Source organism: Botryllus schlosseri, chromosome 4, assembly GCF_051294905.1.
Source record: "Botryllus schlosseri isolate E-star chromosome 4, Bs_hap1, whole genome shotgun sequence".
Taxonomy (NCBI): Eukaryota; Metazoa; Chordata; class Ascidiacea; order Stolidobranchia; family Styelidae; genus Botryllus; species Botryllus schlosseri.
Window position 1 is genome coordinate 13649197 of NC_137239.1, and position 19482 is coordinate 13668678.

Genomic DNA, 19482 nt, shown 5'->3' on the forward strand with positions numbered 1-19482 from the left:
AACGGCAGACCTTTACTAGGAGAAACCTTGTCAAAATTTCGCATCTACATTCTCTCCTATACTTACAGTATTATTATCCGATTACTCCCCGAGGCGTACATATACGACTATACGTATTGGCTTAAAAGAAATCCATCTCAAGTGGAGAACTTTTCATCTGCAACAAAGTGCTGGCCTGTAAAGGAAACCTAGTCATCTCCGTGTCTAATTGTGTTTGCTGTTTATTTATCGTTCAAGCGTGCACTCCTTTGTAGATCCGTCGAGAAAAAATAAGGATTGTAGCGTCCGCAAAACCGGAGAGAAACTCGCATTAATTTTGAAAGCAAGATAATCTACTGTCAGGATAGGCTATCTTCAGGCAGCTATGTAATGTAAGATCGGAGCAAAATTGTTTGTAATCTTGTCTACCGCATTTCTCGATTATTACAGGTAAACAATCAAGAGCTGACTTTGTGGCGTTAGCGTACTGAATATGTATCCGTGTCGAGCACTTCTAGTGATTGTTGTTGTGTATGGAAATATACGAACAAGATACGTCGCAGCAATACAGGTCCGTGGAATTCGGTAATTAACGCTGCATTTTTGTTGGAGGAAGCAACGGATCTAGCGGGTAAATATAACGAAATCCCCACGGAAACACCCTCGTGTGAACTCATCATTTTATTAATGCATGGTAATTGTGGAAGTCGAGCCATCATTATAATCTCGATAAAACATCTTCCATAACATGTCATTCCAACACAGTGTCCGCTGAATTTTTCGATTTTAGATACGGAATGTTGGAAGCGTATGATAGTCACGGTATTATGGTGCGTCAATTGCAGACTGACTTCAGTTATAATTCAACGAGAATGTATCGATGTCGGAATGCCTGAGTCGCGACTACAAGGGCTAGGCAAAATCAAGTACATGGATGATTCGACACCTAGTCTACAATTAAGCATTTGAAGCTGTGTTTCTTAAACTTTTTTGACCGTGACCTAAATCTGAGTTTTATTGCCATCTCGCATCGTTTATGCCACGGAAGACTTGGATTTACTATCGTAATTGGTGACTAAACAAAAAGACAGCACACAAGGACTACTTATAGTTTTACAGGGCACCGCCCTTCAAATTAAGGGCAAATTGTAGCAACAAGGACAACACGACAACCTTGCTTATAACAGCATACACAAGATAATTCATAATTTCCGGCACATCAGCTTTGCCTCCGAATTAAGCAATCAACTCATTAATTAGTTTTTTTTTTACTAATCTCTAATTATGATTTATACGCTTACCAGCCAACTCCTATGTGGCGTCTTTATATTCTTGAACTTGAATGAATAGAGCAGGGGTGCCCAAACTTATATCCACCCCAAAATACAACCTTGCACATCGTCGGAAATTCCCATTATCACCCAGAGCACATACATTATAATTTTACACGGTTGCACTCGCAAACCAAAAGGAATATAGCCGTATCTTCGGAAAGTAACCAAACACCATACTTTAATTGAATAAAATCATCCCGCTCGCAGCACTTTGGGTTCCGCAACTTTGAGCAGCAGATTTACAAGGGTGGTAAGTATCAAGGCTGTCCGTAAATCCCATATTCGGCGACCGTAGTACAATGCTATACACTAGTCCGAATTAATGACAATTTTGAACAGGAAATTCAAACATATGTTTTTTCTTCAATCCTTCAATTTCCCAAGCTGACCAGCAGTTGGTCCTTTACCTTAGCCTTTGTAAACAGCGTGGTGCACGTGTTCTTCCTAAAAGAATACCGATTACTGAGTATTTGCGATTGGGGGTGTTGCATCTGCTATTTTTGTCGTTGTTACAGGAATCCAGTGAAGTGAAGAACCTTAATTTTAACGACCCGAGTTGGAGCGATGCCTGGTTTCTGGTATATAAAATTGATGACATATACATAGGTATAATCCCTGTTACGATGTAACTTGTATAGCTTACAGATCAGCGACCGAGCATGAATGTACAGAAGGCGTGGAATGAAGGATATAACGGACTTGGTGTCCTCGTAACTGTTCTTGATGATGGTGTGGAATACCAGCATCCTGATATTCTACCGAACTATGTGAGTATAGAGGCTTGTTTTCCTTATAATATCGAATTCAAGCATAGAGGCCAATGATACATCTCATTCAGATTATTACGCGCCACTAGGTTGCTGTACGAGGACAGCTAATGATTATTGTGGAGCCTAGTGAGGACATGTTCCATTAAATATAAGCAGCTGACTGATCCCTGGCAGTAATATAATACAATCGTTTTACAATGCTGACGGCAAGACGAGTTTGAAGTGGCCCAGTATATCCACAACCAGTCTGTTTGCTGTGTGGTGTAAAACTTGCTTTGCATGCTATATGTCTCCGAGAGATGTGTCTATTAAATTGTCGTGGTCCTACAGCAGTGGTTCTCAAACTTTTTTTAGACACGCACCCTTTTTTGATAGTGAAAAATTTTGCGCGCCACTTATCATCATATCACAAAATGTTACCAGAATGCTAGCTATCCGAACGGATAGTGTGATAACATGGAAGGTTATGACTGCCGATTCTCAAACATGAAATCAAGACTATGCACAAAGCAATATAACAATGAATTAGAGTTAAATTGCGCCGTGCACAGAAAAAAATCAGTTGACCGCAGCTTCGCGCCCCCTTCAGATGCTTTCACTCTCCGCAGTTTGAGAACCACTATCCTACACATAAATTATACCTTACGGGAGTCGGAATAGACGTATATTGAAGCATAAATGGTTTTACGATTCGGCGAATGTTATGCCATACTGCGTCAATGGGCCGTTTTGCTCTTTTACTTGCGCATAGAAATTATCAATATTATATACTTTACTCACAGCAAAACTGGTAAATACACGCATATTCCGAGGAGCAAACTGCACCCTAAGGAAAACGTAGAGATTGAAGTAAAATTTAAAAGAATCCCTAATAATGTCGAATGATTAATACACCACGACGACGACAGTGGCGCTTGTCGCCTGTTCAGGCCTTGTGCGCCACGGCCTTGCATTTCACCTGATGTCACCTGATGTCACCTGATACACCATTTTGTTCTCTAACACATTTACGCAATGTACTGAAATAAATAAAAACCCAGACATTCTGATGAGCACTCGATTTTTGCAGTGTGACTGTAGTGTGATTGTAGTGTGATTATAGTGCGACTAACATGCCCATTGCCCATGTTGTCATGATGGTTTAAGGCTGGGCACAATTATTCGATTACTGGAATCCGAATCATGTAGCATCACTAATGATTTGAGTGGAGTAGTGAGAGGCCATTGTTCGAACACTGAAATCCCACTTCTCCTTCCACTAAAAGTGTGTTGCACAGACGCCGATCAATCCTTGATCGCTAATAAAACGATTAAACTTTTCGATCGGCATCTTTGCAATCCGACGTAAGTGATATATTATAACATCAAAGGGAATTATAGTTTCAATACTTTCTTCCCGCCGTCTGATCTTTCAAACCGCGACTTGAATAAGAACTGCGCGTAAAACGCAGGACATACTCAACGATAAGTCAGGGGGCGTTGTAGTTGGTGTCTCGCTCAATGTTTTCGTCTGACCCACTGTCACATCAAGTTAAGTCGATTCGTTGCTATCGACTTGTTCACCATGGAAAGCACGGTGCCGATACAGACAATGGCATATTATATAGTGCAGCGTGACGAAGATGCGCATATGAGAGGATATTGTTGTGATCTTCTTCGCCGCTGAGAAATTGAGATTACTCCCAGAATTTAAATCTCAAGTCTGCTGCCGCGGACAGCAGAATATGATCTGACAGGCCAAATGCGACCCGCGTGGCACGAGTTGGTGATCCTGTCCTAAGTGATGGCTTAGTTACCATACCTGCCCAGTAACCGTCATCCCGTCCGATTTTCCTCATATTCTTAATAGTGCCGCAAAATTTGGTTGCTCAGTTTTATTCTCTTATACAAATATCGTGAATACGTTGCATGTTTAAAATAATGATAATGGAAAATAACTATACTATACTATTCTGTTAGAATTCTTCTGCATCATACGACTTCAATGGTGATGACAACGATCCGACTCCCCGGTATTCATTCGCGAATGAAAATAGACACGGGACTAGATTAGCAGGAATAATAGCTGCTGCGGCGAATAACAGCGAGTGCTCTGTGGGAGTCGCTTACATGGCGAGCATTGCAGGTAGGGTACTGGACTTTGAAATCATATTACTGTGTAAGCAGTTGGCATGTCTAATCTGTACTATCGCAATTCGGACGCGTGCTGACTTGGTCTGTCCATGACCTGCTACCCATACCCGTGGCCAAATATTCGCATTACACAGTTACAATGGTTTAGACATATCACATATCACATTGATATAGATATAGATATAGAATAAGATTTTCTTTGATGAAACTAAGAAAAGTCAATTCGACTATGGAAGAGCCAAGTACACAAGCTGCAGAAAAGTAACCACTCTCACAAGCGACCAACTGTTATCTATTCTGGTGGAGGCTGAAAATAACAACATTACCAAAGAGAGAGAGAGAGAGAGAGAGAGAGAATCTTTATTTGTTTACATTACATATCAACATCACACTGCAAAAATGTACCAGTGAAATGCGACATGGGAGGCTCGATATGACAAAGTCTTCAGAGCAGAGCCACCCAGGACAGGAGCAATTTTCACTGTCGATAACTAATAACTAAGGAACGAAAAGAAAAACAAGACACAGTATCATGGAACAATTCGAAATACAATGCAAATAAAATTAGCGGTAGTTAGAGACTTGCACGAGAATAACCACTGTCATAATCATTCAGATTGTTTCGCTATTATGACACTCGACATATTATCCGAACACAATTGCATATATATCAGTAGAACTAATTCCCAAGATATTTTGTAACGGGTCATATCGCAGACCGTGGCATACCAGACCGGTGATGAGCTCCTAAATTCGGACGATTCCCCGCTTAATTCGGCACAGGCTCGCAATTTTTATCGTTAGGATATAACACAATTAGCAATACTTCGTTTGTTTCAACACAAGATGAGCGATTATGGTGAAGCAATTATGATCCATGTAGTAACAATCAAACATCAACTCAGGTAAGGGGCTCAGGGCGTACAGGCCCATCGACGCATCGTGTTTATGGATTTAGCCTTTAGTATTGTTAGATTTTCCATAAATTATTTATTGCATTGCTAAAATCTTTTTGCTTTTAATTTTAATTAGCAAGTGAAAATACCCCTTCAGCCCGTGCTCTGTGGCTTAGCACCGAATTCGAAAAACTAATATACTATATTAACCATATGTGTGTGTTACACCGTAATACAGTATGCCAGGGATTCTTAAAGTATGGGTCGCGAGGGGTATAAATTTAAGTCGCGAGCTGGCGATCGCTCTAAAGCGGTTTGCTAAATTTTTCGCAACAAAAAATATATTCGCGCATGGTTTTTACATGTACAAAATCACTGTGTGGGGCATAGCCAATAAGAGAACACGCAGAAAGCCGTAACTACAATGGCTTGAACATGAAAGTGTGCTGACCTTTGTATTACATAAATTGTTTGGATGTCATAAGATTTGTCTGACATTGATATCTCTGGAAAGGTCCAACTTGCTCGGATAATACTTGAGCAGGATAGAGGGCGTGCAGGGTAGAGGGAGGAAAAGAGGCTGGCCGTAACTGCCGCACACTATAATTATTTTTTAATACGCCCAATTTACAGACATTAATCTACTTTATTGGCAATTGTGAAAAAACAATATATTCCTAGTATCACATAACGCCGCCCGACACAGTTGGGGTGCTTTAGTCAAGGTCTCAAGGAGTGTGCAACGGTATTTTGAAGCCGCCCTTTCCGCCTACGCCGGGACACATGAAGACATGAAGTTTTGGCCTACGTGCGGCACTCTAACATGTGGTACCAAAATATTCGGATGAATGCAATAACACCTTGACCAAGAATGATCGACGCTGATTGGCCAAAACCTTCAATATTGATATGTTCGGTATTAGAAACGGTCTCAACCTTGCAATCTGAGTCCCGCAGTATAAATGTGACCCGCATAGGAGAATCATGTACCCCAATTTGAAATCGCGTGCGTCACACATGTTACGCAGAACCGCATTGTGTAGGGGAGATGTGGTACCGATGAGACACTGGGACCGAATATACTTGAAACATTCTCCATCATGATCCCATGATTACACTCTGTGAATTCATTAACAGTTGTATACTGTCAGAATCTTTCCTCACATCCATGTAACTTCGACCTGCTCGAGTTATGGGGTCTATGACAGATGTTTTCTGTGTTGGGGGGTTAAAAAATTCGATCGACATATCCATTTTTCTTTGTAACCTGCAATGCGAACAAACCAGTAATCCTTTTAATGTGAAGAGTTAAGCGGGTAACAAGTTTATTGTAAGCAACACTTAAGCGAACTGACCAAAAGCACAATCAATGGCTTTATATATAAAGCGACATGAAAATAGGAGAAAGCACTGTACGTTTCGATAACCGCAGTGGTGGTGCCGCATGGTGTCGCCACATAGCCCCCTCCAGAAGCGGGCAGTTCAGGCCTGGTAACGTTGCGGAGGCCGAGTGTGACGTCGTGGTCTTCCTCATGGCTTCGGTTGAGCTACCCGAACTGGCATGGAGAGGTCCACGTGTCGCCACAAGAGTACGGCTTGTATCAGGCTGTATAACGGCAGATATTTTTTTATTCAATGCCATACTTAAATGGACTTAATTCAATTCAAATACAAATTTATAGCGTGGGGGGGGGGGTCGAATCAAGCAAAATAGTTGGACTAACTAATCATGCAACAACAGAAACATGCCTACATACATCATAATTACCTGTGGTATTTTATCGCTATAACGAGCTATTTGGAAGTCAAAATGTCGCTTTACGGGCAATCTGTTTGTACAATCACATGTATAAACTCGAGCCCAAATCGAAACCTCATATTATGCCAACATTCAAGTTAATATGTATTCTTTATTTCCAAGGTGATGACCAAACATTGTTCTTTGGCTTGCTGTAACTTGGATTATGGAGTACACAACAAGAAAAGTTGGAACATCTGGCTTTTTGAGTGTACGTCTCATAGGTCCCCGGGTGGTGTGTCTTTGGACCAACCCGGCGGGGACCGATGATACGTTCGAGCAACAAATTTTAACGTCCATACACATATTTTTGAAAGGCTGATATTCATATATATATATCCGAGGTAGATAGAGCTTGGATCAAAGTGTTGAGCCAGCAAAAGATCTGCTGTTATAGGCGGACCAGTCAAGGGCCCGAGATCATTTTGCAATTTTTGATCCATCTGTAGTTCGGTGCCCCATCTGCCCCACATGTGCCTTCTCTATTTCATACATGCGCGTGAACAGGTAGCGTACTGACATTAAAATGCAGTCATGTCGATGTTTGAGGCTTGGGTCGCGAGATGAATTAAACTAAGATTTGAGTCGGGGTCTACAAAGTTGACGAACCACTGCAGGATACAGTGTTTATTGAGTTCTTTGATATCACAATATTGTGCAATTCAACTTACCTGATGGTACACCAGTTGTGCGATCAGTGACGATTACTGCAATGTAGCGCAGGTGTAAATTCATTTATTACGCAACAGTACATTAGTGTTAATGAGTTGTCCAAATTGAGCATATCAACCTGTGGCGTGACCATTTGCTACGCTTAAGTCTTTTTTTTTAAAGTGACACATGCCTATGAATTGGATGTTTTTGCGCTGCGGTAAATCCGGATTCCTTTTCCTTATTAAGGCATAAGGATGCTGGACGGAGATGTAATAGATGAAATAGAGGCTGATTCCATCCGTTTTGCCTTCCGTGACGCAGATATCATTGTCTCCGGATGGGGACCGGATGATGATGGCAGAACTGTTGACGGCCCTGGAAATCTCGCAAACCTGGCAATCGAACATGCAATTACAGAGGTAAGTCAGACTTATGATGAGAATTGATAGCATAGGTGAGCCATCATCAGGTATCTGGTGAGGATTGTGAATTTTAACGGAGCAGAAATCCGGTGAGTTCATCGAAACAGAACGAATTCCAGAAGACATTATATCAGTGGTCGGGAACCCATGGCTCGCGAGCCATATATGGATCTTTTGGGTATAAGATATGGCTCTTTAACAACTTTTAATTTTCTAATAAATTTATCAATATTGCAGCAACTTGTAAGTAAATTTTCATAACGGCCAGAATATTAATTCTCGTGGTAGCCTAAACATGTATTTGAGAGGTCAATACGGTGTGAAATCCAGAGTTAGGGTCTTGTATCCCCTTTTCAAAATCCTCAAATTTTTAAGTTGCTGTCGCTCCTGTAACTATAACATCACTCGCGAATTCGATCTACCCGACATGGTGCGCCTCGAAATTTTGGATTGCACGATACCTTGATTGATCATGGAGAATAGCAGACATGGCGGCGCGTGTATGACAATGCAGTTATCAAATACACATTTTCTTCCTGATCTACGCCGAGAAATGAACCGCCTTGAAAGTGACATTCACAATTAGAAATTCAAATTAAAAACAACGCCATAGCTATCCATGTTCCTGGTCGGTAAGTTGCCTACCTTTCTAGTACCGCCGTTAAGTGTGTAGCGCAACGTTTTGTTAGCTGAATACTGGAGAAGTTCATCATTATTTAGAGATTCGGAATCAGTGCGACAATTGCATCCGAATAATATCAGTGAATAAAATTCTAAGCTATTTACGATGAGTTGCGCTATCACAGGCGAGGCTTGGTCCGTCTGTGCCTCACCTGTGCCTTAGCTCTCCTTTCGGTATTTATTTTCGCACAATAAATTTGAAAATTGCTTGAGCAAAAATGATCAAAATCCAGTTATTCCTAAACATCGATAGAAAATACCAATAATCATGAAAGGTTTCGATGTATGTTCTGCTGTAGTGACCATGTTTGGCTCCACCTACGCACGTGAGCAGGGAAAATAAGCTGCACAATACGAATTCCATGTAACAGTGCTGCCAATACGTCACAAATTTTCAATTGTGACGTCACAGTTGATTGACATTTATGGCTCTTTGGGAGTCACATTTGAAATTATTGGGTCAATAAGGTTCTTCGGTCGAAAAAGGTTCTCGACCACTGCATTATATTGTTATATGATGGTTACGTGCACTACTTACTTACGTGGTTAGGATTGCAGACTACTGCTACTTCACACTTAGCTAAACTAGTCCTAGAATGGAGCCTATTTACTTTTGTACTTCAAACAGCGACCTTGAATCAAAGTTCTCGGGGACTATGGACCGGGGTTACCGTATTTTGGAATCCGGAAATGTGGACACTTTTTAAAATGCATAAAGTTAGTTTACCGAAATTGAAAAGAGCTGATTTTGAAAAAGTAAACTTGTTGTGTTGACTGCAAAAGGTCAACACTTCGGCTAAACTCACGCATCAGCCTACCCACTTTTTACGGTATATATGTGGTGCTGACAAAAAAAAAACTCGATCGGTGTTTCCACAATTCACCTCGGCTTTCGAGCAGATTTATTGTTTGATATTTCGCGATGCTTCGACGTTTATCGTTATTTTACCCTTCTGGACCATAGCCGTGCGTTTTCATATAGGGGAGGAACGGCAAAGGCAGCATACTGGTGTGGGCGACTGGTAATGGAGGTCGTGTTGATGATGACTGCAACTGTGATGGATATGCAAGTAGCATGTTCACTATTTCTATAAGCACTGTGACCCAAGATGGTTCGAGAGCATGGTACGGAGAGTCTTGTGCCTCTACACTAGCTAGCGCATACGGTAGTGGAGACGACAGGAAATCGAAAATTGTAAGTCGCTCAAGTCACTCTCGCGCAGCGGTTCTCAACCGGGGGTCCACGAGGCATTTTCAGGGGGTCTGCGAAGCATCAAAATATTTGATAACCTAATTTGTATTTTTTTAAATTCAGAAAATGACGAGGCAGTTTCACTTCATTATTAGTAAAACTGCAGAGCCCACACCAACAGAATGGCCGTCTGAGATGAAATATCATACTGTGCAGAATCATTTTAATTGCTAAATTGTTGACTAAGGCTGTAGTTTTCATTTGCACAAGACAGATGACGATTGCACGATAATTGAGCTAAATTTGAACTAAAACTTCGTGGGGGTCCGCGGGGATCCGTGACGGTCCGAAAGGGGTCCGCGAAGACAAAAATGTTGAGAACCACTGTTCTAGCTTGTGACTACAATCAATGATCTAAGAACTGTTTTACAGCCAACTACTAATATACGCTCTACATGCACGAATGGCTACACCGGAAGTACCGCATCCACTGGCATCGCAGCTGGAATCATGGCACTTTGTCTACAAGCAAAGTAGGCAAATAGTCCGAGACGACGCCGAGTACTGTGTCGTCATATATCGGCAACAATGCGATGCATTGACACGTTCTAAAGCGGTATGTATTCAATTCTCATTTAGTCCGCAACTGACATGGCGAGACGTGCAACATCTCGTAGTTAGAACTTCTAACGCAAAAGGATTGGATGTCGCTGATTTCACGACTAATGGCGTCGGCCGAAAAGGTGACATATGGGCCTATATCATACTTTTAATAATCGCTGGGATTGTATTTACCTGATTTTGACTAGCAACAGCTTAATAAGTTGTGTCAAACCGAATTTGTTTTCGTTGTTATTTTAATTTGATCGCACCCACTTCTCAAGGTCATTGACGTAGATCTTGATGCCGTATAAATTTACAATGACCCAAAACATATGATAATTCACTTTCCCATCGATGTTTCCTGTGACCAAGGCGTAAGGAATTATAGACTTATGAGTTGGTATCCTGGGGCCAAAGTTATGCAAGCTGCTTTTACATTTTAACATTGTACACAATGTACAATTATGATGTACACCGTGTTTAGTATGTCGGTGTGATAGTGGCATAATGCTAAATGTGCTAAAATGGGCCACTCGAATACGGCATTTGTAATCGAAATAAAATTCCAACGCACCTATGTTTGAAGAACATCAAAGCAGCCCAAGATAAGAAATAAGAATATATGTCTCTCGGAGCGAATTATGGCCCCTATGTATTTCATTGCGACTACGTCGCAGCTATTTTGGTGTAAATGGTACAATTTCTGTCTTAGTTAGTGGATACTTCGGCTATGGACTGATGGATGCGCACGCACTCGTCCAAAAGGCGCGCGTTTGGAAATCCGTCCCGGAGCGGAAAGCATGTAGCGTCATCATTCATGCTACGGATGTGCGCGGTCGTTGGAAAGTGTCTCCCAATACATCTACACGAATCACGTTCAATGTTACTGACATATCCTGCAAAAATGGCGACACATTACCGGACAGATTGGAGCACGTTCAATTAACAATAAATACGAACAACATGTTGCAATACACGTTATTGTCGGCAAGTTTAATATCACCGAGCGGCACGAAATCTGTAATCCTTGGATTCCGGTAGGTCTAAATGCGCATGGTTACTAGTGCAGAATTTGTGTCATATATATATATATATATATATAATGCAGGAAACCGTACAATCAATACAATCGGTTCAGAAACTGGAATCTCACCACAGTTCACTATTGGGATGAAAATCCGGTGGGAGAATGGCAGATTGTGTTCGAGAGAAAGCAAAGGGAAGGTAAATAAAGAAACCGTAATCTGCAGCATTGTGGCAACCACCAAAACAACCTAATTTATGCTGTTAGCATATATCGAAACCCCGCTGATACTCCACCTTTATGGAACATCACGAAGAGATTGGGATGATTTTGAATACGTAACAGCGACTGGGAAGGAAAGCCCTTATGATGAGGTATGATGGATCGTCTCTACATGGACGCAAGACGGCTAGTTTCAGCTGGGTCCTCAGTCCCCACGCTTTTCAAAGATAGCATGTGCCGCCACAAACTGCCGTGACTCTTGGTATCTATCATTGTATCGACAGCGGTATTCAGTGAAGAAGTCTTTGTACTGTGTGAGAGTACTTGTAATAGTTACGTCATTTCTTCTTTACGTCACATCACTTGACAGTTTTTGAAGCTAAATTACTAATCTTTTCGAACTTTGCTAGTTGAAAGTGATCGTGGGGTAGGTTTTCGTCAATTTTACGAGCGAATTAGAATGACAGCCGCATGAAATAGCCCTTGTGTAATGGAAACTGAGAAGTTTTCAAGAAGTATAAGGCATGTTCGTATTGTCATTAGCGTTGCATTAATAACAAAAATCATTTGAAAACAAACATTTTTAAAACAAGGCCCTTGTTTAAAACATGTTTTATTGTTTTTTGTTAACCATGACGTCATGAATATTCAATTGTGGCGTCATATTGGATTGACATTGACAATTGAAAATATAGGGTAAATATAGCTCTCGTGACCAAATCTACCTACTATAGCTGTTGAACCGACTATTTTTAAGGTTCCAACGATCCCACATCGTATAGGTTGGCTATATCGGGTGATAATCGCCAGTAAGCTCATGCAACATGTTTTTGGAAAGTATCTACACAATTATGGCATATTTATACAACGTTGAAAAAAAAAATTCAAAAAGGCCTTTGTTTAAAACATTGTTTAAAACATGTTTTAAACAAAGTGTTTGAAACCACCATTTGTTTTAAACGCAAGCCTTATTGCAGTGGTTCTTAACCTTTTTTCCTCCAGCGCCCCCTTTCAAAAATTATCGTGCTCCAGCGCCCCCCTCCACATATTGTAAGGACTGTTATTTGTCCTGTGGGGTGCAGATTGTGACGACATGATAATGCGACACGAGCGACTTAAGCACCTACGGACGATTAGACTTATATATACATCGAAGTTCACGCTCAACATAAGGTCAATCCTCTTCAGCTAAGATTTTCTCGCTGACGATCTTTTTGACACATTTCTCGGAGTCCCATATTCACCGGAACTTCATATGTCTACGTGCATCGTGGCGTGGTAATGGCCGACGCCAGAATGCCTATTTCTATAATTATGCGTATTCTTTCGTAATGAGTCGTAAAAACATGATGCTTAATTTATGTTCATTCACAGAAATAATTTAGGGCACCCTCCGAGCTAACCGATTGGGGGTTTGGGTTGTAGCAGTTTCGGTCTTGGCAAGAGTTCAAAGTTCAATCGGTCTTTTTGGGACTTTGGTATTGAAAATATTTCGCGCTTCAATCGCGCTCGAGGACCATTCGACTATAATAAACCATATAAAAATTGTGTGTGGCATATTCAGGGTCACATCAAGGTTTTTCTATCAACAATCGGGTACGGCCAAACACCCTGTGGTTCGAATCCTCCTGAATTCACATCACCGATTGGCAATACGGGGAAATTAATGGTGTTGGATTTTGTCTTAGTGTTTTGCGTAACTATAAGTAAGTGAACTGAGAATTGGATGCATATATCTGCTGACATTGAATTTAGCACTGTGCCCAGGTATTTATATTAACGTGAATGTATTCCAAACAGATCAACTCAGATTATATAACGTTCATGTGAGGTTGTGAACCACAACACGAGATAGTATCATCCTTTTCGATACGATGAAGAAATATTCTGACGATTTAATTTTGTAGCTCTCAAATACAAGTATATTTAGTTATTTATTTCGTGCACAAAGAGTCAAAACTTATTTTATGTATAAGGGCTCTCACTTTCAATCAAAAGTGATATACAGTGCCCCCTTCTTCGATTTTCACACGCTGTGCGCTGCGGGATATAATACCTAATACGAAACATTTTGTTGAAAATAACCCTAGCAAGTGTGACGGCAGTGTTTTATATAACGGTAAATTGGTGATCTAAAGTACGCGCAATTCGTTGTATATGAATTATAATAACCCACTACATATATGTAAACATATGTAGCAAACATCGTCGCGAAGCGCGACCAAAAGTTTCGGGGTTTGACATGTTTTGTGAAATTTTAATTTGGTCGGAATGCTCATTGAGAATATGTCCTACTACCACATCATCTACGGCATTTTTCTTCAGCGCCCCCTTATCGCCCCCTAAGCCCAGCGCCCCCCATATCGCCCCCTGAGCGTTTCCGCCCCCTTCAAAATCGCCAGCGCCCCTTGGGGGCGCTGGAGTCGAGGTTAAGAACCACTGCCTTATTGTCATACGTCATTTTGCGTTAGCCGCAATCATGCACCTCTAAACTTGGAAAACAGACAGCGACAACCAAAAGTATGCGACGGCGCGACCAAACCTACTTTTTGAAACCATTTACTTTAGTGCTTATGAAACCTATTACTTTATACTTCCAGTGGAAATAGTTTTGACATATTTTGGAACTCTAGCTTTAATGGTATTTCAGTAGAAATTTATGATATTACTTCTACTTCTACTTGAGTAGAAACGCCGATTGCTTTGACCGTCTCTGGGTATCGATAATGTACTTTCGTCTTCCAGGTGATGACGGCAAGACAAACGTCCACACAATCATTGCCAGGTAGGCCTGCGACCATGCTGTTATTATGAGGATTATAACGATTAGGAAGTGGCGTGGGTGATTATTCCCGTTATTTTCTAGAATCCTCGTTGGGAAAGGCTGAACGACTTGCAAAGTACGCGTCTTGCAGAATATTTTGCTCTTTGCAGAGAATTCTAGAAAACGACCGACCATGTTCCTGTAAAGATTTGGAGATTCAGACCTAATTGTTTAGTCTTGATTGCTTACAATACGTTGGGGCACCCCGTGGGTGAAACAGTGCAAATCAGTTTCTGTTCATTTATGTACGCAATTAGGGAAAATAAATCGAATAACTCAATAAGTCTTGGTTTTTCGCAGTTGTAAAATCTCCCGGTAGTCACAGGAATAGCAGAATTTGAGTGGTCAAGATTTTAGTACATTATTAGAAGTCGCCCTATAGCTGAGTGCTTTACAGTTAGCCAATGTATATGTGCTCTCGTCCTTTGGTTAGTAACCAGCAGTAGGGCTGGGCAAAATCGAGCACCTGAGTGATTCGATTCTGAATCACGTAATATGCTTCGAGTCGAGTCGAGTAATCGAGTATCACTCAATGACGTCATAACAGAATGTAATATGTCAAAGTTAAAACATGTACCACAAAGAATATTATGCCTGTTATCCATCACATTCAAGATACTTTGGTATTTTTTCGACCATACCGATTTCATTGTACTTGGTGACAATGTTGTGGGATAATCATGACTTCGGAAATGTGTTATTTCCAGTTACACTCGTAGTTTTGTACAATATGTTCCGTATGCTGCGATCCGGGTAATCAAGCTTTCAAGGCTTCAACAGTGAAAATTAGTATCGAAAATATAATTCTCCTTGATAAATTAACTTTCAGTGACGAGGAGCGTATAATTTCAGTGCTCGGAAAAAATCGTCTTTTACTACTCGACTCGAATCATTAAATTTATTACTCGTTTCAGATTCGAGTACTCGAATCATTGTGCCCAGCCTTAACCAGAAGTGGTCAAGATTGTCTAGAAGGCTACTCAAGTAGAAGTAAAATTAAAGTAGTATTCTGCTCAAGTACGAGTAAGTAGTGCCTTTCGAAGTACATAATACGTCAGCCACTTCGCAACCCCTATAGTTTTATAGAATAGAGCCCAACCAATCTCGTCGGGGTCGCGACTCCCAGGTAAAAAACCACTGCCTTACAACAATGACTCAAGAACTTCTATGTAGCATTACCTTCAGATTAACATGGTTCAGTTATATTATAAAACATAGGGGTGTTGGATGCGGTGTAGAACGTGACTATAGTGGTTTCCTTTTCAAAACAACTAAACACTTTATGAGATTTTTACCACTATTTCTCACCTATTCTGTGCAATAATATTTGGTTTTGAACGTACGAGATACTGTGATGGTTGTAAATAGCTTCTGTATGGTGCAAGACGTAAGTAGTAATTCACCATAATGTCCCATAACATCCTATATATTTCATTGCTTCACTTATTCCTGCGTGTTTATAACGATAGAAGGATATTACATGTGGCAAACAGTATCATTGTAACGACTTATGTTTTAAATAAAATTTACCCTCTTTGCTGATATAAAAGTTTTTTTTTTTATAAAAACGTGAAAGATTAGTGTTGCTAAGGAAAAACGCCTCATGTGTATCTCTGCTATTCTAGGCGGGATGTGTCTACATCATTGGTTCTCAAACTTGGCGCAGGCGATCTGTGAGGGCATTAGAGACTTGACGACTAGCGACTAGCTACAAACTGAACGATTTTTGGGCGTTGAGAGAAGGAGGTTGCTGAGAGAGAAATGGGGCGTTACGCACTATATAAATCTATTTGGGAAATCCAAAATATAGTAGCCATGCTTGTGTTTACGTCAGTAGTATAGTAGATCGCTCGTGATTTGCCTGGGGCTCTTATGGGTGCGGCGGTGACCTGCCCGAAAACCCGGGGTGATGACCCCACCCTTTTAGACCCCCCTTGTGGCGGTGACCTGCCATTGTTTCTTATGGGTGCGGTGATGATACCACCCTTTCGGGTATAGGCTGCGGCGATGAGATACCGTGAAAACTCGTGTTGGTGACTCCACCCTTTCGGTATAGGCTGCGGCGATGACCTGCCGTCTCGTTGGTGATACCACCCTTTCAGGTATACGTCGCGGTGATGACCTGCCATGGATTGTTTGGTAGTGAACTAACGTTGTGGATATAGGCGGTGGCGGTGATTCGCCTGTCATGTATTCTTACGGGATCTGTGGTGACTCACCATGTGTTCTTATGGGCGCGGTCGTGATTCGTACTTTCAGGCATCTCTCGCGTGGTGTTGAATAGTCACCAACAATAACCGCACAAACGGAAACGTGGCTTGTAAAAGGATTTACGCAGTGCGTGCGACCTATATTTCGAATGACCTGCGCGCTGAATTGTTGCCCGTGCAGCTGTTTTGTGCTACTATCGTATCGATTATTACACTAATCCAGTCAGTGCGAAATAGTTTGCTAAATCTAGGAATCACTTCCAAGGTAATATTTTGGTAATTAGTTGACCGCAGAGCCGGCGTAGACGGCGGTTCGAATATCAACAATAACCGCGTTCGCATACTAACACTCTAAAAAGGTGTGAAATATTTGTAAAAATCCTACGACCACTCACAAGATAACACATCAGAATAGTCATCTCTCGTGGTTTGGTGTTACAAAGGTAGGAATTATAAGTAATATTTTGGACGACAATGATATATCGTTATTCTTATGGACGCGGCGACATGATAACGTTACAGGTATAGGCTGTGGTGGTGATTCGCCATGTGTTATGGGTGCGCTCGCACGTCGTACTTTCAAGTATAGGCAGGCCGTGTTATTTTTGGCATATGCCAAAACTGCCAAAAATAGCTTATTTTTGGCATTTTTCGATTTTTATTTTTGGCAGTTTTGGCATCGACCTCTAAATAGATAGTTTCAGCCTCGAATTAGTCACAAAAAGGCTTTATTTGGGCTAGTTTGTCAAAAGACACCACAACATGACAGCATCCACGTATAATCAGTGTCAACAAACAATAACAAGAAGAAAAAACCTAACGATTTCATAGATTAATAATATCAAACGAAACCACAAAATGTGCAGTATCCATCGGAATCGGTGTCAATAAGCAAAAAAAAGGAAAGAAAAGCCAAACAAACACGCTCAACAGCTGATTTAACCTGTTGAATAGACTTAAATCGTTTGCAGTGTAACAGTGCTTCGAGACTCAGGTAAGCTAAGTTTCTCCTAAATTCATTTCTCTCCCAGCGAATCTGGGAAATATCGACTTTAACAGTAGTCGTTGAGGGAAAGAATGTTGCCAGTCATCCAAAAAAGGTTTTCATAGCTTCAAAATCTTTGGAGGGCCGAACCGGCTTCCATGCATCATGAAAAAAGATCACTTCGCCAGTGCCATCGATCTCATCGCGGAAAGAATTTTCCAGGAGTTTCCTGTGTTGTCTCTCAACACATTTTATTTAGTAGTCCGACTATCATTTCTCCTTCAGTCTACCGATATATTTTGAGAGGACTTTTGTCACTTCAGGTGGCTCGCCAACCAACCAACTCGCATGTAAGAGTCCTGAGAAGGTTAGCTTGTTTAAGAACATTGACGCAACAAGAATGTCAGGCAAAACGAGACTATGCAGCTCATAAATAGCCAGACAGTTTGTTGCGTCACAATGCTCAACTCGATCACAATGCAAAAATCGTGGTTGATTTTGGGGGTTCCAGTTCCATGAGCAGAATATAATTTATATTTTAAAAATCGGCACTGCGGCAGCTTCTCATTGATACCCGTTTTATCAAATTTAGCGCTCGACAAGCCCGTAAAAAATTGTCGTAAATTTGCCTTTGGACAAATGAAAAGTATGACGTAAGCCAAATGCAGTCAGCCGTCCAATCTCGCTGTGCCCACACCATTTAGGACACTATACATTCGCCCCTAATGGGTGGGCTGGACCCAGATTAAGAAACCTGCCTGTCACAAACGTTCTTCTCGCTTTTAACGCGGTCCTGTTAACACAACACCATGAACGAAATACACTATTTGGTAGGCCGTGTTATTTTTGGCATATGCCAAAAATTGTTTATTTTTGGCATTTTCAAATTTTTATTTTTGGCAGTTTTGGCATCTGGCTCCTGAAATGCCAAAAATAACACGGCCTGAGTATAGGTATCTCTCGCATGTCGTATTGGAAACTCGTGTTGGCTCGCTCACGCGGTGAAATTTTAGTAATCAGTTTGTCACAGAACTTGATTTCGCTGGTAAGTAACGAATAACAGACCGCCAGCGTCGGTATCTTGAATAGCGACAAATTGCCACTTATTTCCGCTCTAACCCTAATACTCTGTGAAGTGAACGCTTATTCAAAAGGGTGTGATATAATTTTAAAATCCAACGACCACTCACCGGATAATGCTTCAGACATAGCAATCCCTCATGCCCGCTCACAAGGTAATATTTCGGTAATTAGTTTGTCCCAGAACCATCGCAGACGGTGACTCGAAAACCAACAATTTGTCATTTGCCCGCGATCGCTATATGTTTCACGCCTCTCGAATAGTGGCTGACTTTAGTTGCGTGATAAGATCCATGAAAATATTCAATCAATGTGTTAGTTTGTCAACTTGAAATGTAACTCACTACACAAATCAAGTTGAATCGTATTTGAATGTATTGATTCGACCCAACTCAAATCCTTTGACAAATCCTATTAACGCGATCTGTTGAATCGAACGTAACCTGAATATTACTGACACTAACATTCACCCGCATCGGATCATTCACACATTCCACGCCGCTGATTTAACAGTTAAAGAATCAATACCAACTATCTCTAACCCGATAATAATCAATCATTTTGGTAATTTGCCAACTTTAAATCCATTCGCGGATGTACTAAAGGTAAATCCAAATAATCCAAAATGAAATATTTGGACTTTGACATAGTCTGAATCGAAATATATTGACAAAC

At 41.0% G+C, this 19482-nt stretch overlaps 1 protein-coding gene across 1 annotated transcript; it reads left to right on the forward strand.

The window, feature by feature from the left end:
* Nucleotides 1-392: 392 nt before the first annotated feature.
* Nucleotides 393-14815, forward strand: LOC145437073 (furin-like protease kpc-1). Its single transcript, XM_080314248.1, has 13 exons — nt 393-550; nt 1829-1891; nt 1952-2080; nt 4043-4208; nt 7811-7983; nt 9650-9862; nt 10292-10392; nt 10499-10602; nt 11175-11499; nt 11571-11686; nt 11754-11860; nt 14454-14493; nt 14575-14815. Exons 1-13 carry the CDS (start codon nt 473-475, stop codon nt 14697-14699), a joined length of 1740 nt encoding a protein of 579 aa, XP_080170374.1. The 5' UTR covers nt 393-472; the 3' UTR covers nt 14700-14815.
* The last annotated feature ends 4667 nt before the right edge of the window (nt 14816-19482 follow it).